The sequence below is a fragment of the Podarcis muralis genome, chromosome 13, assembly GCF_964188315.1.
Source record: "Podarcis muralis chromosome 13, rPodMur119.hap1.1, whole genome shotgun sequence".
NCBI lineage: Eukaryota > Metazoa > Chordata > Lepidosauria > Squamata > Lacertidae > Podarcis > Podarcis muralis.
The window spans coordinates 1,840,373-1,863,399 of NC_135667.1; the positions used below are offsets into that span (position 1 = coordinate 1,840,373).

General features: G+C 53.8%; 1 protein-coding gene across 11 annotated transcripts in view; it reads left to right on the top strand.

Annotated features, from left to right (window-relative positions):
* The window catches only part of CAMTA2 (calmodulin binding transcription activator 2), a 67,610-nt gene that overhangs the window by 42,352 nt on the left and 2,231 nt on the right, over positions 1-23,027 (top strand). For 6 of the 11 annotated variants that reach the window (XM_077916749.1, XM_077916750.1, XM_077916748.1 and 3 more), the window contains exons 14-21: positions 536-614; positions 2,279-2,582; positions 4,207-4,562; positions 5,397-5,584; positions 13,624-13,864; positions 16,608-16,679; positions 16,913-16,933; positions 18,962-19,188. In XM_077916749.1, the coding sequence (XP_077772875.1) occupies positions 536-614; positions 2,279-2,582; positions 4,207-4,562; positions 5,397-5,584; positions 13,624-13,864; positions 16,608-16,679; positions 16,913-16,933; positions 18,962-19,188 (1,488 nt within the window). The remainder of the gene's footprint in view (positions 1-535; positions 615-2,278; positions 2,583-4,206; positions 4,563-5,396; positions 5,585-13,623; positions 13,865-16,607; positions 16,680-16,912; positions 16,934-18,961; positions 19,189-23,027) is intronic. The other 5 variants (XM_077916753.1, XM_077916751.1, XM_077916752.1 and 2 more) reach the window with 5 other exon arrangements.

Below are 23,027 nucleotides of genomic sequence, written 5' to 3' on the forward strand. Positions count from 1 at the left end.
ATTTGCTTCCTCCAACTGCTGAGGATTGTGGCTGGTCGCCTTCGAAAGCCCTCAAATTGGTTTGTCCAATTCTCCTGCAGCAAGGAGTTCCACAGTTGGACCTCGCACTGCACGAATAAGTCCTTCCTTTGGTCTGCCTTTAATCCCCTAACTCTCAGCTTCACTGGATGCCCTCGAGTCGCTCCATCCCTTCCATCATTCAGATGGGCAGGGTACAATTATTATTATTATTATTATTATTATTATTATTATTATTATTATTATTCTAAGGTGCTTCCTTGCATTACTAGCAGACAGCAGCTTCCCAGTCCTGTGCTCAGTTCAGGGTGTTGAAAAAGTAGCCTAGATTCTTCCCTCTGCCTTTTTTTGAGAGCCAGCTGTTCTCTTGTGGCCTTCTTGTGGCAATGAGTTCCACGTGCCAATGGCGTGTTGCGTGCAGAAGCACTTCCTTTGCCAGCGCAGTTCGCGGGGACTGGAGGCGAGGCTGTTGCTGCCCTGCTCCTTCCCTGAGCCTGACCTGATTCCTTCCCCTCAGGAACCTCAACGCCCAGAGCCTTGACCTGGAGCAGGAAGTGGACCCCCTCAACGTGGACCATTTCTCCTGCACCCCTCTGGTGAGTTGCACGTTGAGATCGGAGCGGGGTGGGGGGCTCAAGCAGCATGAACCTGAAGACACCCACTCACCCTAGAAAACAGCGTCTCTGCAATCCCACTTCTCATGGAATCAAAAAGTTGGAAGGGACCCCCAAAGGTCATCTGGCCCAACCCGCTGTGACCCATCACCTGTTCCAGATGCGAAATCTCACTTAAGACCTTTCCTCCCTCGCCATCTCCCTCCAGCCTTTCTGTGGCTGGAGCGCGGGGGGTGCAGGTGGAGTTTGGGGTCCACAGGAATGTGTTTTTTATTATTACCATTGAAATACAACACATAAAAGGCGGTTTTTTAAAAGTGAAATAACAGCGTATTATTATTATCATAATTAAAATACAACACATAAAAAGGGGTGGGGTTTTTGTGTGTGAAATAACAGCTTTTGTTATCATTTAAATATAACATGTTTAAAGTGGTTGTTTTTTTAAAATGAAAAAGGATAAAAAGAAAGAGAATAGATAGTACAGGGATGTCCAATCGGTTGATCGCGGGGTGTCCCTGGTCGATCCCTGATCGATGCCCCCCTAAAAAGCTCAACAATTTTGGGTGATCCAGTGGGTAGATCACTGCCAGTGATCTACGCAGTTTTTTTATAGTGGGAGTAGATCACAGTCTCTTGAAAGCTGGACATCTCTGGTATAGTATATCACTATAACAATTGCTAACAATTACAATTTTCAACCTGCCGTGTTTTGCGTAAATGAGTTCCAAATTTATAGCGAAGTTTGCCCATGCAGAGCTTACACCTGTAAGCAACCCGCTCACAGGTGGGTCTCGATTTGGCATAGCAGTCAACGTTTTCCTTTTTTAAAAAGGGAAATTCCCTTATTCCGAATAGGATTCCTCGCGAGAAAAGGGAAAAGTTGACGGCTATGGATTTGGGCCAGGGCAACAAGGACTAACTCCCTGCTCCCGCTAAGAGCCGCTGCCCAGTTCCTGCCCTGTGTGCTTTCCTCCAAGAGGGCCAGGAACTTGCAACGACAGCTCTGCTCCTTGGGGCGTCTGCCCCCGCCCTCTTTTTTTTCTTTTCTAAAAAATTTATTAGATTTTCCACAATAATAGCAAAAACCACAAAGCAGAATGACACACAAAAACAGAAAAAAGAAAAATACATCAATGAACGAAAGAGGGGGGAAAAGGGACAATAAACAGATAAACAATAACAACAAAAACTTAATTCTTTACAAATCCAACCTTTTAAACACCTTGGCTGACTTCCCCTAGTCCCTCCCTTCTGAGTTTCCTTGTAGTTGAAAGTAACAGCTTTCCAATATCATTATTGAGCTAAAACAATTTCCAATTATAGCCCATCTTATTCACATTTCTTAATGTTCTAAATCCCATTTATTTAATTATAACTTAGTTCAGTCCTAGGCCTAGTAATTTCTAATTTTTTAATATTACAACATTTTTTCAAATAGTCCTTAAATTTCCTCCAGTCCTCTTGAAACTCCTTTCTGGCCGCAGATTCTTCCAGTCAGGTCAGCTAGCTCCGAAAAGTCCATCATCTTCATCTGTGCCCCTGCCTTCTTGGGTGCCACCTAATCCCACCCCGTGCATGCAGGTTGCACCCGCGCTCACCCTCTTAATTCCACCCTGTGTTTTCCCCCACCTCTCTTCCGCTAGATGTGGGCCTGCGCCCTGGGCCACCTAGAAGCCGCCCAGCTCCTCTACCGGTGGAACAGCCACGCCCTCGCCATCCCTGACTCCTTAGGCCGCCTCCCGCTCACCGTGGCTCGCTCCCGGGGCCACGTCAAGCTGGCCACGTGTCTGGAGGAACTGCAGCGCCAGGAGGAGCGCCTAGAACCACAGCCGGCCACGGAGCCGCTCCTGGACGTCTCCGGGGGTCCCGCGAAGGCCGGCAGTTGCCCACGCAGGCCGGCAGAAGCCCTGCACATCCCCTCTCCGCTCTCGGCCAGTCCAGACACAGGTGGGCACATGGGCCGGCTGCCCTGTTTTTTCGGAAAAAACTACGTTTCACGTTCAGTGAGCTGAAAAAGGGCTTCTGTCGCCTTAGGGAGCTTTTTGGTTTAGAGCAGTGTTTCCCAAGGTGGGACGTGGGTGCCACTGTGGGTTAAACCACAGAGCCTAGGGCTTGCTGAGCGGAAGGTCGGTGGTTTGAATCCCCACGACGGGGTGAGCTCCTGTTGCTCGGTCCCTGCTCCTGCCAACCTTGCAGCTCGAAAGCACACCAGCGCAAGTAGATAAATAGGCACCACTCTGGTGGGAAGGTAAACGGCGTTTCCGAGCGCTGCTCTGGTTTGCCAGAAGCGGCTTAGTCATGCTGGCCACATGACCCGGAAGCTGTACGCCTGCTCCCGCAGCCAATAAAGCGAGATGAGCGCCGCAACCCCAGAGTCGGCCGCGACTGGACCTAATGGTCAGGGGTCCCTTTACCTTTAGTGTTTTCCAAACTTGGGTTTCTGGCTGTTTTTTGGACTACAACTCCCATCATCCCTAGCTAGCAAGATCGGTGGTCAGGGATGATGGGAGTTGCAGTCCCAAAACAGCCAGAGACCCAAGTTTGGGAAACACTGGTTTAAAGGGAAAGCAAATAAAGGGGAAACACAACAGGGGATTATAAACATATGCCTGGTTTGGATGGAAAGAGGTTTTCCTCCCTCTCTCCCTTGGAAATCCAAGGGCAGCTGAATGTTGGGAGATAATATAGAAACCTAGAACTAGATAGTACATTGACTCCTAGGACGTTTCCGAGCACAATTCAAAGTGTTGGTGCTGACCTTGAAAGCCCTAAACGGCCTCAGCCTTGTATCCCTGAAGGAGCGTCTCCACCCCCATTGTTCAGCCCTGACACTGAGGTCCAGCGCCGAGGGCCTTTTGGCAGTTCCCTCCTTGCGGGAAGTGAGGTTACAAGGAACCAGGCAGAGGGCCTTCTCAGTGGTGGCGCCCGCCCTGTGGAACGCCCTCCCACCAGATGTCAAGGAAATAAACAACTTTCTGACTTTCAGAAGACATCTGAAGGCAGCCCTCTTTAGGGAAGCTTTTAATGTTTGATGTATTACGGTATTTTAATATTTTGTGGGAAGCCGCCCAGAGAGGCTGGGGAAGCCTAGCCAGATGGGCGGGGTATAAATCATAAATCATAATAATAATAGTTGTTGTTGTTGTCATTTATTATAATGTTGGAAGGGAACCCAAGGGTCATGTAGTCCAACCCCCTGCGACGCAGGGATTCGGGGCAGATTTATTTGTTTTATTTCATCAAAGTTGCACCCTGTTTGATTTTATTCTTTTTAAAAAATTGCAACGCCTCAAGGCAGCTTATGAAAAAAGATGAGCTACTGGGAAGAAAATGGAAGAGCGGAAAGTTAAAGTGGGGAAAATGGCAGGCCCAACGCAGATTGAGACTCCTGTCTGTGGATCAGACCCAATGGACCACGTGGTCCTCCGTGTTCCCACGGTGGCCAAGCAGCTGCCCCCATGGGGAACCCAGCAGGCAGGATTCGAACACAAGAGCCGCCCTCTCCCTCTCTGTGGGGCCTGGGAGCCAGGTTGGCAAGCCCCTTCTCTCATGCCTCCCCTTCCTTCCGCAGGGCTGAGCACCGCCAGCGGGGTCTCGTCCCCCTCCGAGCTCTCTGAGGGCTCCGTCTCCATCACCTCGGCCTACTCCAGCGGATCGGCGCTGCGGGAATCCCCCGCCTACAGCCCCGAAGCCGAGGGCGCCATGGACGTCTGCCAGGCCCCCGTCCCCGAGAGCATCGCCGGCTGGTACCTGCGGGAGAGCCCCAGCCCGGCCCACGCCCTGCCCCACGCCGCCCCCTTCTTCATGGACTACGACGAGGTGGGGGCCCACGCAGGAGCCCCCGAACCAGACCTGGAGCCGGAGCTGCTGGGCTACGGCGAGAACGCCGAGAACGAGGAGTACCTGCCGGCCACAGACGTCCTGCAGGTGCACACCTTAGGACCGTAGAGCAGGGAGGGGGTTCCCCAAAGGTCATCCAGCCCAACCCCCCCCCCCGGCCACGCAGAAATCACAGCCGTCCACCCTCGGCTTTAAAAACCCCAACCTTCTGCTTATTATTACGATTGTTCTTTGGAGTCCACTGCCTTCTGTGGCCCTAAAATCATAGCATTGTCGGGTCGGAAGGGACCTCCAAAGGTCATCCAGTCCAGCCCCGCTTGCGATACAGGAATTGCAGCCAAATGATTCCTAGCAGATGGCCATCCTGCTTTAAAAAACCCCGGATCTGCCTCCTTCTGAGGTCATCCGTTCCACCATTGAACAGTCAACTCAAGGTCCAGGGTCCTTGTCTCTTCTCGTCAGAGAGGCAGTGGTGGTGTAGTGGTTAGCGTCGGGCTAGGACCTGGGTTCAAATCCTCCCCTCTGCCGTGAAGCTCGCTGGGGTGACCTCCGGGGCCAACCGCTGCCTCTCTCGGCTGACCTTGCAGGGTTGTTGTGGGGATACGCTGAGGACTAGGGAGAGACCAGGGTTCGAATCCCCCCCCTACACAACTCGGTGGCCGTGAATCTCACTGGGTGCGGCAGACTGCCTCTCTCAGGCTAACCTACAATTGGGAGGGACCCCCAAAGTCATCTAGTCCAACCCCCGGCAGTGCAGGAATAGGACCCTTGCAGGGTCTTTGTGGCGGGGATGAAATGAAGAAGGGGAGAATGAATAATTCTCATGCCGCTTTGAGTTGCTTGGAGAAAATAATGGGATAGGGATGCAGTAAGGGGACCCTGGCGCCAACGGCCTCTTCCTCTTCTCCGGCCCCCGGCCAGGTGGACATGATCACTTTGGCCAAGCAGATTATTGAGGCGACGCCCGAGCGCATCAAGCAGGAGGACTTCAGCTCCTCCGAGGCGCCCCTCCGAGAGCGCCCGGGGAACCTGGGGCTGAACGAGACCATGACCTGGCTGGCCAGCTACCTGGAGAACGTGGACCAGCTGCCCAACTTCTCCCAGCGAAGGTAAGCGTCTCCCTTCCTCCTAGGCGTTTGGACAGGGTGGGCTTCTCCTCTCCCCGGCATTGCAGATCCCCACCTTCATGCGAGAAGTCAAAGAATCAGAGAATTGTGGAGTGGAGAGGGCCTCCCAGAGGTTCTCTAGTCCAACCCCCTGCAGTGCAGGGATTGCAGCGGAAGAATCCCTGACCAATGGGCACCCAAGCTCTGTTTATAAACCTCCAGCGAAGGAGAGCTCACTGCGTCCTTCCAAGGGAGTCCGTTCCCCTGTCGAACAGCTTTTAAAGACCTTTGTGGCTTAGGGCCCTCGTATTTACGGGACCGCCTCTCCTGGTCTGCCCCGCAGAGGACCTTAAGGTCCATGAACAACCATAGTTTAGAGGCCCTAAGGAAGTCAGACTATCCTCCACCAGGGCCAGGGCCTTCTCAGTGGTGGCTCCGACCTGGTGGAATGCTCTGTCCCAGGAGACCAGGGCCCTGCAGGATTTAACCTCCTTCCATCGGCCTGTAAGACAGAGCTGTTCCACCTGGCTTTCAATTTGAATTCAGCCTGATCTTTTATTTCCCTTCCCTTCCCTCACCCGCTCTGAGACCCCACAGCTAATTCTCCCCTGGTCTCCTCGCTGGCCCAAGTAGGACCAATTCAGCCAGCCAGCCAGCCCTGGGGATTATCTAATGTTTATTAGATGGATTTCCCCTAAATTGATTTCTGAACTTTGAATTTTATTGTTATTCATGTTTTTATACTGTATTTTATGCTGCTTTTATAATTGTTTTAAATTTGTTGTTAGCCGCCCTGAGCCCAGTTTTTGAACCAGGAAGGGCGGTGTATAAATTTAAAAAATATTATTATTATTATTATTATTTTACCATCAGAAAGTCCTTCCTAGCATTTAGCTCTCATTCCCTCCAATTCAGCGCGTCACTGCTACGCATTTCCTTCTGGGCAAGTTCCTTTATTAGAGGAAACACACAAAACAGCAGTATTTAAAACATCTTTGAATTTATGTACAGTGGTAGCTCGGTTTACAAACTTAATTCATTCCAGAAGTCCGTTCTTAAACCGAAACCGTTCTTACACCAAGGCGCGCTTTCCCTAGCGAGGCCTCCTGCCGCCGGTGCCCTTCCACCGTTCGGATTCTGTTCTTAGACCGAGGTAAAGTTTGCAAACCGGTGCACTGCTTCTGGTTTTGCAGAGTTCATAAACCGAATAATTCGTAAACAGTTATTCTTAAACCGAGGTACCACTGTACTGTATTGCATTTTGAAAAAGAGAACCCTAAATCAATAAATACAACCAACTAGCAATGATGTAGAACAGAATGTCCCTATTTTCATCTGAGGAATGTTGGAGGCTACAGAATCTCCTTTCTTTTGCCATTTGAAGCCATGAGTTCAAGTCCTTCCCTCCTGAGCAGCAGAAAACAAGCTTGCTCCCTTTTCCATACGACAGGCCTTGAGATAAGTGAAGATGGCTCTCCTCTCTCCTCTCAGTCTCCTCTTTTCCTGGCTAAACATACCCACTTCCTTCAACTGTTCCTCATCAGGCTTGGCTTCCAGACCCTTGATCATTTTGGTCGCCCACCTCTGCGCACCTTCCAGCTTGTCCATGTCCTTCATAAATTGTGGCGCCCAGAATTGGACACGGTATTCCAAATGTGGTCTGACTAAGGCGGAATAGGTAAAGGGACCCCTGACCATTAGGTCCAGTCGTGGCCGAATCTGGGGTTGTGGCGCTCATCTCGCTTTATTGGCCGAGGGAGCCGGTGTACAGCTTCCGGGTCATGTGGCCAGCATGACTAAGCCGCTTCTGGCGAACCAGAGCAGCGCACGGAAACACCGTTTACCTTCCCGCTGGAGTGGTACCTATTTATCTACTTGCACTTTGACGTGCTTTCGAACTGCTAGGTTGGCAGGAGCAGGGACCGAGCAACGGGAGCTCACTCCGTTGCGGGGATTCGAACCGCCAACCTTCTGATCGGCAAGCCCTAGGCTCTGTGGTTTAACCCACAGCGCCACCCGCGTCCTAAGGAATTGTGCTGGTCCCGGGGGTAAGGTACCGTGGGTGTAGCAGAGGGGTGTAGCAGAGTCCACACGAAGAGGGGCGAGGTCCGATGCAGAGAGCCGGGCGGGGAACAGGAACGCTGGAACAGAAGGCTGAGCAGGTAACAGGAATACCGGTTAGTCAGGAACAGGAAGACGAGCAGGGAACAGGAGTACCGGATAGTCAGGAACAGGAGGCCGAGCAGGGATCAGGAACACAGGAAGGTCCGAAGCCAACAACGATGTTGCTCCCGCAACCTGGGGCCGGGCTGACTGGGCTTTTATCCTCTTCTAAGGCCAGGGGCGGTCCCGACCCCCAGGAGCCCCGCCTCCTCTGGCCTTAAGGCGAGCACTCCTCCTGGGGGCAACCAGTTCCCTTCGCCTCTCTGCCCTAAGCCTCTGCAGATCAGGAGAGGCCGAAGGGTTACTGGGCCCTGGAGGAGGCTCACCTGTGGCCACTGAGTCATCAAGCCCCTCTGGGGCCAGAAGGGCTTCACCTGGGGCCAGCTCCTGATGCACTGCCACAGGTGCAGGCTCTTCAGCATCTAGGCCTTGCCCCAGTTCAGCCAGCCCTGGAGGCGGGGACTCCTGTGCAGGCTGGGATTCCTCTGTTTCATCCTCCGAATCGGAATCCCAGGCCATCACACCATCCCCCCTCCCAGGCCCCCCCCTCAACCGAGGGTCCGGACCCGGCTTGCCGGGGTACGTCGCATGGAACTCTCGGAGGCAGGCAGGTGCGTGGACGTTGGCCGCTGGTTCCCAGGAACGGTCCTCCGGTCCGTACCCCTTCCAGTCAATGAGATACTGCAGCTTTCCCCTGCGGTATCGGGAGTCCAGGATGCGTTCCACCTCGTACTCAGGCTCTCCCCGAACCAACACTGGCTGCGGTCGGGGACGGTTCGGGTGGAACTCGTTGGGTGGGGCCACCGGACTCAAAAGGGACCTGTGGAAGACTGGGTGAACCTTCAGGGTTGCGGGTAACCGGAGACGGAATGCCACAGGAGAGACTTGGTCTACGATAGGGAACGGGCCGGTGAAGCGGGCGTCCAACTTTCGCGAAGGTCGAGAGGGGTGGAGGTGGTGAGTGGAGAGCCAAACCAGGTCACCGACGCGAAGTTCCGGCCCCACCTGGCGGTGGCGGTCGGCCTGGGCTTTGTAAGCTTCCTTGGCCTGGTGCAGTTGCTCCACCAAAAGCTGTTGCTGGGACTGGAGCTCTTGAAGCCACTCCGTCACCGCCGGTACCGCGGATGCCGGCAGCACCTCTGGAAACAGCCGTGGATGATAACCATAACTGGCCTGGAACGGGGTCTGCTGGGTGGACGCATTCACCGCGTTGTTATAGGCGAACTCCGCCAATGCCAGGTGGTCGACCCAGTCATCCTGCTGGTAGCTGCAGTAACACCGGAGGTACTGTTCCAGCACCGCGTTCGCCCGTTCCGTCTGGCCATCGGTCTGTGGGTGGTAGGCTGACGAGAGGCAGACCTCTGTCCCGAGGGTCTGGTGTAATGCTCGCCAGAACCGGGATGTGAACTGAACGCCCCGGTCGGACACCACGCGCTCAGGTAGTCCATGCAGGCGGAAGACATGCTGAAGGTACAGCTGAGCAGTTTCCTTGGCTGTGGGTACAGATGGACAGGGAGCGCAGTGCACCATCTTGGTGAAATGGTCGGAGAAAAACAGAAGGCAGGTACAACCACGAGACGAGGGTAAGTCCACTACAAAGTCCAACGAAACCGTGTGCCAAGGGCGCGGTGGAACTGGCAATGGCTGAAGTAGGCCGGGGGGTCGCCCGGTAGGTCCCTTGGCGCGCCGGCAGACATCACAACCAGCAACGTAGCGAGCCACGTCAGCCTTCAGGCGGGGCCACCAAAACTCACGACTGACCAGATGGGTGGTCCGATACCGTCCAAAGTGCCCCGCTGCTGGGGCATCATGGGCCATCCGGAGAACCTCCAGCCGTAGTGGCCCTGGCAGGATGTACAGACGACCGTGGTGCAGCAGAAGGCCCTGATGCAGGACCAGCCCCGGATACTGTGGGCTGGACCCTTCAGCCAGCTCCCGGAGTCGTTCCTGGGCCCAAGCGTCGACCCGCTGCTGTTCCCGCACCCGAACCTGCAGTGGCTGCGCCTCCTGGGTGGCCAGGAATGCAGCCGGAGGTAGGATCGTGGTGGGTTCTGCTTGCTGTACCGTGTCTGCGTTGTCTTCAGGTTTCCGGGACAGGGCATCCGCCTTCTGATTCTGAGAGCTAGGGATGTAGCGGATCCGAAACTGGAACCGGGAAAAGAACAACGCCCACCGGATCTGTCTTTGGTTCAGCTTGCGGGTGGTCTGGAGGTACTCCAGGTTCCGGTGGTCGGTTCTCACCTCCACCGGATGTCGTGCCCCCTCAAGATGGTGGCGCCAGACCTCAAAGGCTACCTTGATGGCCAGTAGTTCCCGCTCCCACACAGTATAGTTACGCTCCGCTGGTAGGAGCTGGCGGGAATAGAAGGCACAGGGTAAGAGTGGCGCTTCAGGACCAATCTGTTGAGACAAGACGGCACCGAGAGCCGTACTGGAGGCGTCGGTCTCCACCACAAAGGGTCGAGAGGGGTCAGGATGTTGTAAGATTGGTGCCCTCTGGAAACAGGCCTTCAACCCCTGAAACGCCTCCTCTGCCTCCTTGTCCCAGGAAAACGGCGTCTTTGGGCGCAGTAGCCGGGTCAACGGGGTGGTGCGATGAGCATAATCAGCGATGAAGGTCCGGTAGTAATTGGCGAACCCCAGGAAACGTTGTAGGTCCTTGCGGTTCCGGGGTGCCGCCCATTCTTGAACCGCTGTCACCTTCCCCGGGTCCATTTGCACCCCATCCGGAGAGAGCCGGTGACCAAGGAAGTCCACAGTCCGCTGATGGAACTCGCACTTGCTGAGCTTTGCATACAAACGGTGCTCACGCAAGCGCTGCAGCACGGTCCGGACATGTCCCTCATGGCGAGCCGGGTCACGGGAGTAAATCAGTATGTCATCCAAATACACCACCACGTACTTGTCTAACAAGTCCTGAAACACGTGGTTGATGTAGCGTTGGAACACAGCAGGCGCGTTGCACAAACCGAAAGGCATAACCAAATATTCGAACTGCCCGTACCGGGTCCCAAACGCTGTCTCCACTCATCCCCGGCTCGGATCCGAATCAAGTTGTAGGCCCCCCGGAGGTCCAGCTTGGTGAACACCTGTGCCCCTTGCACCTGCTCCAGCAGCTCCGAGATAAGGGGCAAGGGGTACCGGTCTGGGACGGTAATTTTGTTCAGGGCTCGGTAATCATGGCAAGGGCGGAGTTCCCCACATTTCTTCTTAACGAAAAGCACTGGTGCCGCGGTAGGCGAGGTGGAAGGCCTAATGAACCCACGCTCCAGGTTCTTGCGCAAGAAGTCCTGCAAAGCCTCGCGCTCTGGCTCTGTTAGAGAATATAAGCGACTCACTGGTACAGGCGCTCCGGGTTGGAGGTCTATGCCGCAGTCAAAAGGCCGATGCGGCGGCAGCTGGTCTGCCCCCCGTTCCTCGAACACGTCCTGGTAGTCCTGATACACGGCTGGGAGCGTGGGTGCTGCCTCCTCTGAGGGCGCGGCCGCCAGCGTCCCGGATTGAGCATGGGAACATGGGTCTGGGAAGTGCACGGTCCGTTTGACCCAGTCAATCTGAACGTTGTGGGCTTCCAGCCAGTCCATCCCGAGCACCAGGGGGAAGCGGGGCATAGAGGCAATGTCCAAAGTTCGCAACTCCCGGTGCTGCTGGAGACACAGGACCAGGGGCTGGGTCTCCTGAGTAACGGCACCTGAACGCAGAAGTCGTCCGTCAATCGCTTCCACCTGGACCGATACTGGCTTGTTCCGAAGTGGCACCTGATGATGGGCGGCAAAAGCAGCGTCCATATAGGAGCGGGTTGCCCCTGAATCTACCAAAGCATGGGTGAGGATCCAGGGCCCACCTGGAGGGTATAAACGTACCGAAACCATAAGATGTTGCAAGTCCATTGGTGCAGGCCCATTCTGCGCGGTTTGGGACCCCCGGTAGCTAGGGCCATCAGCTACTGGGGTTGGCGGTTTCCCTGTGGCTGGCGTTTCTCAGGGCAGGACCGAGCGAAGTGTCCACTTCCGCCACAGTAAAGACAGAGATTTCCCTCCCGACGCCGCGCCTTCTCTGCGGGGGAAAGGCGTGGCCGCACTGCCCCGAGCTGCATAGGCTCCTCCGTTAAATCAGTTGTGACCGTGGGGCTGCCAGAAAAAGCTGGTGCCGTGAACTGGAAGTGTCGGCGACCCCGGGCCTGACGACGATCCTCCAACCGGTCGTCTATTTGTAGACTCCGTTGAATGAGAGTGTCTAGCGTGGTGGGGCGTTCCATTGTGGCCAACTGGTCCAGTACCTCGTCCGAAAGCCCTTCGAGATACTGGTCCCACAGTGCCGAATCATTCCAGGTCAAGTCCTGTGCCAACAGCCGAAACTCCGTGGTATATGCGGCCACCGTGGACTTGCCCTGTTTCAAACGCCGAATCGCCTGGTTGGCTTGACTCCCTTTCTGGGGGTTGCCGAACGCGGCCTCCAAACGATTGCAAAACCCCGTATAGTCTGCCAGCAAGGGGGAGTCTTGCCTGAGTAGCGGCAACGCCCACTTGGCCGCCTGGTCCTTTAACAAACTAATCAAAAAGTGCACCTTGTTGCGGTCGTCAGGAAAGTTCCGGGCTCGCCCCTGAATATACAGCTTGGCCTGGGCCAGGAACATGGGAAAGCTGGCCGGGGCTCCATCAAATTTCTCAGGCAAAGCCACTGGGTACTTGCCAGGAGCCGGGGCGTCGGCCCCAGGAGCCGGTAGGGCTTCCAAGCGTTGCTGAAGTGCCACAACCGCGTCACTGAGCTGCTGCACGGTGTGAGTCAAGGCCTGGTTCTCCTGGGCCAAAGCCACCAGTGCAGCCGCCTGGTCAGCCATGGCCTCTGGCTCTTCCCGAACGCACCCCTACGAAGGGGGAGTGCGGGTGTGGCGGGAGCAAACTGTGCTGGTCCCGGGGGTAAGGTACCGTGGGTGTAGCAGAGTCCACACGAAGAGGGGCGAGGTCCGGTGCAGAGAGCCGGGCGGGGAACAGGAACGCTGGAACAGAAGGCTGAGCAGGTAACAGGAATACCGGTTAGTCAGGAACAGGAAGCCGAGCAGGGAACAGGAGTACCGGATAGTCAGGAACAGGAGGCCGAGCAGGGATCAGGAACACAGGAAGGTCCGAAGCCAACAACGACGTTGCTCCTGCAACCTGGGGCCGGGCTGACTGGCTTTTATCCTCTTCTAAGGCCAGGGGCGGTCCCGACCCCCAGGAGCCCCGCCTCCTCTGGCCTTAAGGCGAGCACTCCTCCTGGGGGCAACCAGTTCCCTTCGCCTCTCTGCCCTAAGCCTCTGCAGATCAGGAGAGGCCGAAGGGTTACTGGGCCCTGGAGGAGGCTCACCTGTGGCCACTGAGTCATCAAGCCCCTCTGGGGCCAGAAGGGCTTCACCTGGGGCCAGCTCCTGATGCACTGCCACAGGTGCAGGCTCTTCAGCATCTAGGCCTTGCCCCAGTTCAGCCGGCCCTGGAGGCAGGGACTCCTGTGCAGGCTGGGATTCCTCTGTTTCATCCTCCGAATCGGAATCCCAGGCCATCACACCAATAGAGCGGAACTATGACTTCCCTTGATCGGGACACTCAGTTTCTGATGCAGCCTAGAACAGTGTTCGCCTTTTTTGCTGCTGCAACACGCTATTGGCTCACGTTCAGCTTGTGGTCTCTTCAGATCCTTTTCGCATGGGCTGCTGCTGGCCCAAGTGTCCCCTGCCCTCTATTTGTGTCCCTGGTTTTGGCCCAGCTCTCCAGTCCGTTCCGGTCCTCTGGAGTCCCGATTCTGCCTTCTTTGGAGTCCCGATTCTGGAGTCCCGATTCTGCCTTCAGCTCGTTGCTCACCCTTCGCCGCCGTCTCCCCCCCCCCCCATATTTCTCTTCCAGGTCCTTGGCGTCCTCCCCCTCCGGCCACTCCTGCCTGAGCCCCCTGCCCTCCCCGCTGGGGGAACTGTCCTTTGACCGCCTGCCCCCGCCCCCCACGGCGGCCAGCTGGGCCGAGTTCCTCAACGCCTCCGCCAACGGAAAGATGGAGAGCGATTTCGCCTTGCTGACCTTGTCAGACCACGAGCAGCGAGAGCTCTACGAGGCGGCCAAAATCATCCAGACCGCCTTCCGCAAGTACAAGGTAGGTCTTGTCCGGGGAGGCACTTTGGCGGATGGGGACCTGCTTCCTTCTGGGTTTGCAGGTCAGTTTCCCTGCACACCCCAACAAGCATCTAGCTGCCCTCTCTTGGAGACAGGGCACTGGGGCGAGCGGGTATGTGGTCCCCCCCATTTCTTCTTCACAACAACCCTGTGAGGTGGGCTAGGCTGAGAGATGGAGACTGCGAGCTTCATGGGTGGTGGGATTCGAACCCAGATCATAGGGCTTTCTTTATTGCAATTATTTGTATGGTTTTAATAGACTTTACCTTGCCGATCGAAAGGTCGGCGGTTCGAATCCCCGTGGCGGGGTGAGCTCCCGCTGTTCGGTCCCAGCTCCTGCCCACCTAGCAGTTCGAAAGCACCTTCGAGTGCAAGTAGATAAATAGGGACCGCTTACTAGCGGGAAGGTAAACGGCATTTCCGTGTGCTGCGCTGGCTCGCCAGAGCAGCGATGTCACGCTGGCCACGTGACCCGGAAGTGTCTCCGGACAGCGCTGGCCCCTGGCCTCTTAAGTGAGATGGGCGCACAACCCCAGAGTCTGTCAAGACTGGCCCGTACGGGCAGGGGTACCTTTACCTTTACCTTTACCTAATAGACTTTACACACACACACACACACACACACACACACATTGTATTTTTAATTCTACGAATGTTTAATTGTTTTCTAATTCTTATTTTCTTATGTTTTAAGCTGTTCTCATTTTAATCCGTAAGCTGCCTTGAGTCACCTGCCAGGGGGAAAAGGCAGGGTATGAATAAATATATAACAAAAGTAGTAGTAATAATAGTCTGACACTCACTAACCGCTATACCACGCTGCCTCTCGTTCCTCGAGCGCAGTATTTGGTGGCTCTCACAGAACAGCTCAGATTTCACAGTTGGAAAATCTCTAGGCTGCAGCGAACAGTCGTAGTCCAAGGCATTACAGTGGTACCTCGCAAGACGAATGCCTCGCAAGACAAAAAACTCGCTAGACGAAAGGTTTTTCCGTTTGCGAGTTGCCTCGCAAGACGAATTTCCCTATAGGCTTGCTTCGCAAGACGAAAACGTCTCGCGACTTTGTTTCCTTTGTCTAAATAATAATTCGCAAGACGAAAAATTCGCTAGACGGCAAAACTTGCGGAACGAATTAATTTCGTCTTGCGGGGCACCACTGTATTATTATTATTATTGTTGTTGTTGTTATTATTTTAAAATTTGCATACCGCCCTTCACTCGTAGATCTCAGGGCTGTTCACAGCATAAAAATACAAGATAAAATACACAAATGACCAATAACCCTTCTCCCATAAACACATCTAAGAGACCAGAGAATGTTAATCAGAGAAAGGACTGACTATAGAGAAATGGGAGCCACTGCAGAAAAGGCCCCGTTCTTGTGTGGCCACCCCCTGGACCTCTTGTGAAGAAGGGCCTCACAGAATCATGGGAGTTTGAAGGGACCGCGAGGGTCATCTAGTCCAACCCAATCTTTTGCCCAGTGTGGGGCTTGAACCCACAACCTCAGGATTAAAGTTCTACCAACAGAGCCACATCAACTGATTGCAAAGTCTGGGTCGGTCTCTATGCGGAGAGGCAGTCCCTGAGGTCTTGTGGTCCTGGGCCACTTAAGCCTTTATAGGTCAAAACCAGCATTTTGAATTGGGCCTGGAAACTAAACTGCAATCGGACAATATGTATTGGGGCAATATGCCCAGTATTGGGGCAATATGCCCAAACCCTCTTGCCCAGGTGAGCAACCTGGCCGCTGAATTCTGCACCAGTGGGCACCAGGTTGGGGAGCGAGGCTGCATTGCAATGCACCACCCCAGGTTCCCCTTCAGTTTATCAGCTGCTGAAATGGGATCTGGAAAGCCAGGAAGGCCATTAAAAAAATAATTGAGGTGGAGAGAAGTGTGTTGGTTAAGCCCCTGAGGTTTACAAACTCATTTTCTGCCTCCTTTCTTGTAACGAGCAGCCTGGAGGGTGTCATAGGCTGCCTCTCCCAGTGACCAAACCTGCTGGCGCCCCCTAATGTTGGCCTCCAGGACCTCTGCCCTACCTGTCCCAGCCACCACCTGGAGCAGGGGTCCCCAAACTATGGCCTGCAGGCCGGATAAGGCCTGAGGGACTCGTTCATCTGGTGTGCGGCAACCCCTGCTGCCACTGCCCACTCTTACCGGCGTTGCGCTGTGCAGCTGCCCACTTCTGAGTCGGAGGAGCACTGGAAATCATAGCTGTCAACTTTCAGATTTGAAAATAAGGGATCAGCAGCCTCACCTGTCCCGGGGACAGTTTACGGGATATCTAACAATCCCGGATAGCAGCGGGAAGCGGCGCTGGAATAAGGGAATTTCCCGCAAAAAAAGGGAAGGTTGACAGCTATGCTAGAAATACTTTGTGCGCATGGACGTTATTTGCGCATGCGCAAGTGTTATTTCTGGTGCACATCCGGGTCGGAGGAGGCCCGTGCACATGCGCGCAAGCTATTTCCGGTGGTCCTCCGACTTGGAAGTGCGCCGGAAATAGCGTGTGCGCACGCGTATGGGCATGCGCTCCCCTGCCCTCCGGCCCACCGCGTGATCGGCGCTGGAGACACCGGCCCGAGGCGCGGTAAGTTTGCTGACACCAGACCTGGTGCCTCCGCCTTCCCTTGTGCTCCTTGGAGGGGGGTCTGCATCGGGGGTCTCACCTGGCCTGCCTTTCTCTCTCCCCCCCCCCGCCCCCTCGGTTTTTGGCAGGGTCGCCGGCTGAAGGAGCAGCAGGAGATGGCAGCCGCCGTCATTCAGCGGTGCTACCGGAAGTACAAGCAGGTGAGGCCCAGCCAGGAGGGAGAGGTGTGGGATTGCTTTGAGGGAAATGGTAGAACTGCAGAAACCGAAGGGACCCCCAGGGGTCATCTAGTCTGACCCACCACAGGGCTCTTTCTCCCCGGGTGGTGCTGGCACACCCACGACACCCCCTCGGGGGAAGTGGCTGCCCCACCCTAGCAGCCTGCCGCCCCCACGAACTAACCTGCTCTTGTTGTTTCTCTCTGTCTTGCAAGCTAACCTGGATTGCCCTGAAGGTAAAACAGGAGAGGAGGGGGCCGTGTGTGTGTGTGTGTGTGTGTGTGTGTGTGTGTGTGTGTAGCAGGGGGCAGCCTGACCCTGCTTTGGAGGGGAGGGAGATATCTGCCCTTGATTCCACTGGGGAGCCCAGCGAAACCTTTTCCAGGTGACTGACCTGTTGCATTTACCACATTTTTTGCTCCATAAGACGCACCTGGCCATAAGACGCACATAGTTTTTAGAGGAGGAAAACAAGAAAAAAAAATATTCTGAACAAAAACAGCGGATGTATCATTTTTGTGGTTCATGCTGCGGCCACAGACATGTGATCTGATGGTGAATTTGGGGTGACCCAATGTAAAAATCCTGAGGATCCTTGTGGATCCGTGCTTTGTAACCACATTTTTGCGCCATTGCGGCCCCACAAAACAGTGGGTGCGTGTGTGTTTTTTGGTGCAGGCTGTAGCCATGGACATGCTATGTGATCTGATGGTGAATTCGGGGTGACCCAATGTAAAAATCCTGAGGATCCATAGGCTTTTACCTCCCCCCTCCCAGGCAGCCTCCTTTATCTCTAGCATCCCTTATCTCCCTCCCCGATCGCTTGCCGATCAGCTGCTTCCTTTCAACACTCCCTTCCCTCTGGTTTGCCTTAGTGACTTTTTAGTGACTTTTCCTTAGCTGGAGCAGTTTTTTGCTCCTCCTTTTCTTCTAATTTCTCTCCTTATAGCTCCAGTTACAGATAGGTAGCCGTGTTGGTCTGCCATAGTCAAAACAAAAAAAATTCCTTCCAGTAGCACCTTAAAGACCAACTAAGTTAGTTCTTGGTATGAGCTTTTGTGTGCATGCACACTGTGTATCTGAAGAAGTGTTCATGCACACGAAAGCTCATACCAAGAACTAACTTAGTTGGTCTTTAAGGTGCTACTGGAAGGAATTTTTTTTCTCCTTATAGCTTTAGTCTTCCTGTTTCCCCCCTTTGCAAGTTTGCTGCCTTTACCTCCCCCCTCCCAGGCAGCCTCCTTTATCTCTAGCCTCCCTTATCTCTCTCCCGATCGCTTGCCAATCAGTGGCTTTGTTTCAACACCCACTTCCCTCTTTCAAAAAAAGAAGTATGGTCTGCTTTTTGCCCCTGGGCAATTCGGCTCCAGGGACCACACATTCGCTCCATAAGATGCACAGACATTTCACCTTACTTTTTAGGAAGAAACAAGTGTCTTATAGAGCAAAAAATACGGTATATGCCACCCGTTCCTCCAAGGAACTCTAAGGGGCACCTGTGGATCTCGTCTCTCCCCCCCCCTCCTTGTTTAACCCAAACAACAACCCTGCAGGGTAGACTGGGCCAGGGTCAATTTGGCTCCAGGGACCACGCATTCGCTCCATAAGACGTACATACATTTCCCCTTACTTTTTAGGAAGAAAAAAGTGTGTCTTATGGTGCGAAAAATACGGTATATGCCACCTGTTCCTCCAAGGAACTCAATGAGGCACCTGTGGTTCTTGTGCCTCCCCCCTGCAGGGTAGGCTAGGCCGAGAGGTAGTTCCTGGCCCAAGCTCGCCTCACGGCCATGTAGGAATTCGAACCCTGGTCTCCCGAGTCCTCATCTGACAGCTGCAGGCGGTTTGGGGGGATGGACGGCCTTGCTGCACCCAGGGAGAAGCACCCAGGGAGAAGCTCACCTCCACGGTTCGTGGAGGAGGATGGACAGAATTCCTGAATTCTTGAGCGGCAGGGCCCTCCAAAGGACATCTAGTCCAACCCCCTGCAACGCAAGAATCCCTGACAGGTGGCCACCTGACCTCTAAGCAAGTTGCTCCCTTGTGGGCTCAATTCCATGTGGATGGATCCTGGAATCATAGAGTTGTAAGGGGCCCCCAAAGGTCATCTAGCCCAACCCGCTCTAATGGTTGAAAAGGTGCTGATGTGGTTGGTTGGTGGGGAGGTATCCGGCACTGCCTGGGTTCCCTGGGGCGTTTGGGGGTGTCAATTTGGAGACGGGTCTCCCTGAACAACCGCTTCCTGCTTCCCTCCCTCCGGTCAGTACGCCCTGTATAAGAAGATGACCCAAGCGGCCATCTTGATCCAGAGCAAGTTCCGCAGCTACTACGAGCAGAAGAAGTTCCAGCAGAGCCGCCGCGCCGCGGTCCTGATCCAGCAGTACTACCGCAGCTACAAGGAGTACGAGAAGCTGAAGCAAGGGAGGCGGGCCTCTGCCGCCATGCAGCAGAAGATCAAGTGGGTGCCCGGACGCCTGGGTCCCCCAGAAAGGTGGGCAGTGGTGGAGGGGGGGATCCAGGAGAGAGCGCCCGCGTTGGCTGCCTCCGTTCAAAAGATCAGTGTCGTTCGTGTTACGTCTGTAGCGACAAATCCCTGAAGAGGACCAGGTGTCCCGCTTCGCAAGGAATGAGAAAGGGCTCCCGCGCTTGGTGGGGGTGTCTTAAATTCCATTTTTTTTCAACTGGGGGCCGGTCCACTGTCCCTCAGACCATGTGGGGGGCCGGACTATATTTTGGAAAAAGAATATGAACGAATTCCTATGCCCCACAAATAGCCCAGAGATGCATTTTAAATAAAAGGACACATTCTACTCATGTAAAAACACCAGGCAGACCCCACAAATAACCCAGAGGTGCATTTTAAAGAAAAGCGCACATTCTAATCATGTAAAAACACGCTGATTCCTGGACTGTCCGCAAGCCGGACTTAGAAGGCGATTGGGCCGGATCCGGCCCCCGGGCCTTCGTTTGCCTACCCCTGGTCTACTGCATTACTATGAACAGTGCTTTTTTTGTAAAAAAATGTTTAGGGGGTCCTCTCATTTTCCTACTCATATTGAAATACTGCCCCTCAATGAGGACAAGCTTAGATTCACAAAATGCTTAGTGGTATGCGTCCCCCCAGGAAAAAACCACTGACTATGCACAAGGCAAAGAAACAAGAAAACACGCAGCAAAGGCCGTGCGCCTTATAACAATCTGATCCAATACAGAACAGTGGTACCTCTGGGTGCGAACTGGATCCGTTCTGGAGTCCCGTTCGCATCCAGAAGCAAATGCAACCTGTGTCCGCAGGTCGCAATTCGCCGCTTCTGCGCATGCGTGTGACGTCATTTTGACCACCTGCGCATGCACGAGCGGCAAAACCCGGAAGTAACGCGCTCCGTTACTTCTGGGTCGCTGCAGCGCGCAACCCGAAAATACTTATCCCAAAGCTACTTCACCCCGAGGTATGACTGTACAAAAAAGCCATAAAAACCTATATTTAGAAGAAACAGCTGGCATATCCAATAAAGTAATGCACAATAATCCATTAGAATATAATAGCTCACAACAAAATTAGCTCTCGGAATATCTGCAAATAATAATCGGACAGAATCTCACTCTTAGCAATAATAATCAGTTGCTAAACTCTTTATTCTGCTGGCACCTGTCTGTCTCCGGAGGCGATGTGCACCTTGTAATCGGTCAAAATAACAGCCAGTCACAATGCATAAAAGATCACAGTCCGTACATAACCATTTAAAAGCCTCAAATTGAGAAATATCCTTGGGAGAGGCAGTTGCTGGACTGAACTTGCCTATGGCTGGGGGGGCCCTATCCCCCTCCTGAGGTTTCCAGCAGTTGGGATCCAGAAGCATTTCAGCCTTGGAGGCCAAAAGGTCCTGATAGCCCTCCCCTCCTCTTGGATATATCCCATCCTCTTTTGATTTGGCTGCCCTTGCTGCTTCCAGTGGGAGGGAGTTCTGCAGTTGAACCCTGCACTGCTGCGGGAAGAAGGACTTTCTCTCCTCCTTACCGAGTCTTCCAGCATCAGGGAAGGAAGGAGGGAGGGAGGGCCCACCGCAGCCCACCCCCCTGAGCGCCTGCGAGGCGAAGCCCTGGCGCGGCCCCCGCCTGACCGCTCACGGCCCCAGCATCCTTCCCGCAGCCAGCCTCTCTCCGGCCGGCTCCCTGCCAGGACCGAGTGCGATATTATCCGCCCCGGCTGAGACGGAGTAGTAATTTTAGACGCTGCGAGGTCATTCCTTCCCTCCTTCCCTCTGGGCTTGACCGCACGGCCGTTTTTTCCAATGCTCTCTAGGAACTGGAAACTTGGCTAGTCTTCTGCCTTTTGGGGGAGGACCAAACCACCCCTTCTCTGAGCCTGGGGAGATGAATGGCTCATGACTGCGCTTTCTTGCCAGCTGACCGAAGGCCAAGAAGGGGATCTGTCCTAGTCTTACATTTCTGTTTTATTTATTTGTTTATCTTGCTGGTAGTTTGTTTGTTTTCAATTTGTATCCTGCCCTTAATATTTCCCACCCTGCCCCCTGCAAACACATTTTAAAGGCCATAGAATGTTAATCTGCCCAAAGGCCTGGTTGTAGAGAAACGTTTCGAATAATAATAATAATAATAATAATAATAATAATAATAATAATAATAATTTTTTATTTATACCCCGCCCATCCCGGTTCAGAAAACCAGGCTTAGGGTGGCTAACAACAAATATAAAACACTTAATTGATGCAACAAAAAAAAGTATAAAATGTGAATAACAATAAATTCAGAATTCAAAAATCAATTTAGGGGGGAAATCCATCCAAAAAGCATTAGATAATCCCCAGGGCTAGCTGGCTGAATTGGTCCTATTTGGGCCAGTGAGGAGACCAGGGGAGAATTAGCTGTGGGGTCTCAGAGTGGATAATCTTCATAAAAAGGGAAGGAAGAGGAATAAAAGATCAGGCTGGATTCAAATTAAAGGCCAGGCAGAATAGCTCTGTCTTACAGGCCTGATGGAAGGAGGTTAAATCCTTCAGGGCCCTGGTCTCATGGGACAGAGCATTCCACCAGGTCGGAGCCACCACTGAGAAGGCCCTGGCCCTGGTGGAGGATAATCTGACTTCCTTAGGGACCTCTAAACTGTGATTATTCATGGACCTTAAGGTCCTCTGCGGGGCAGACCAGGAGAGGCGGTCCCATAAATACAAGGGCCCATTTGTGCCACCTAAAGATATGTAAGGAAGGCGCTAGACGGGCCTCCCTGGGAAGGGTGTCCGTCCCACAAATGGAGAGCCACCAAAAAAAGGCCCCGTTCTTGTGTTGCCACCCTCTGGACCTCTCGCGAAGGGGACAGACAAAGAAAGGTATCGGGGGATGATTGCAGGGTCAGTTCATACAGGGAAAGGAAAGTTTCCCCTAATGCTTAGCCCAGAATCTCCTTTTATTTCATTTCTCGCTCCCTCTTCCACGGGAAAGCCCTTTAGATATTTGAAGAGCACTACCATATCTCAGTCATACCCACCTCCTCCTTCAACCATTCATCATCAGGCTTGGTTTCTAGACCCTTGGTCATCTTGGTCACCTGCCTCCACACCTGCTCCACCTTTTGTCAATCTCCTTCTTCAACTGGGGTGCCCAGAACGGGACACAGGACTCCTGGTGGAGTCCTGTGCCAAGGCAGAAGAGAGCAGTAATAGGATCGTAAAGGTAAAGGTAAAGGGACCCCTGACCATTAGGTCCAGTCGTGGCCGACTCTGGGGTTGCGGCGCTCATCTCGCTTTACTGGCTGAGGGAGCCGGTGTCCAGCTTCCGGGTCATGGGGCCAGCAGGACTAAGCCGCTTCTGGAGCGGCCTGGTTTACCTTCCCGCCGGAGCGGTACCTATTTATCTACTTGCACTTTGACGTGCTTTCAAACTGCTAGGTTGGCAGGAGCAGGGACTGAGCAACGGGAGCTCACCCCGTTGTGGGGATTCGAACTGCCGACCTTCTGATCGGCAAGTCCCAGGCTCTGTGGTTTAACTCACATAATAATAATAATAATAATAATAATAATAATAATAATAATAATAATTTATTTATACCCCACCCATCTGGCTGGGCCTCCCCAGCCACTCTGGGCGGCTTCCATAAAAACCAAAAATACAGTAAAATATCACACGTTAAAAACTTCCCTGAACAGGGCTGCCTTAAGATGTCTTCTGAATGTCAGGTAGTTGTTTATCGCTTTGACATCTGCTGGAAGGGCGTTCCACAGGGTGGGCGCCACTACCGAGAAGGCCCTCTGCCTGGTTCCCTGTAGCTTTGCTTCTCGCAATGAGGGAACCGCCAGAAGGCCCTCGGCGCTG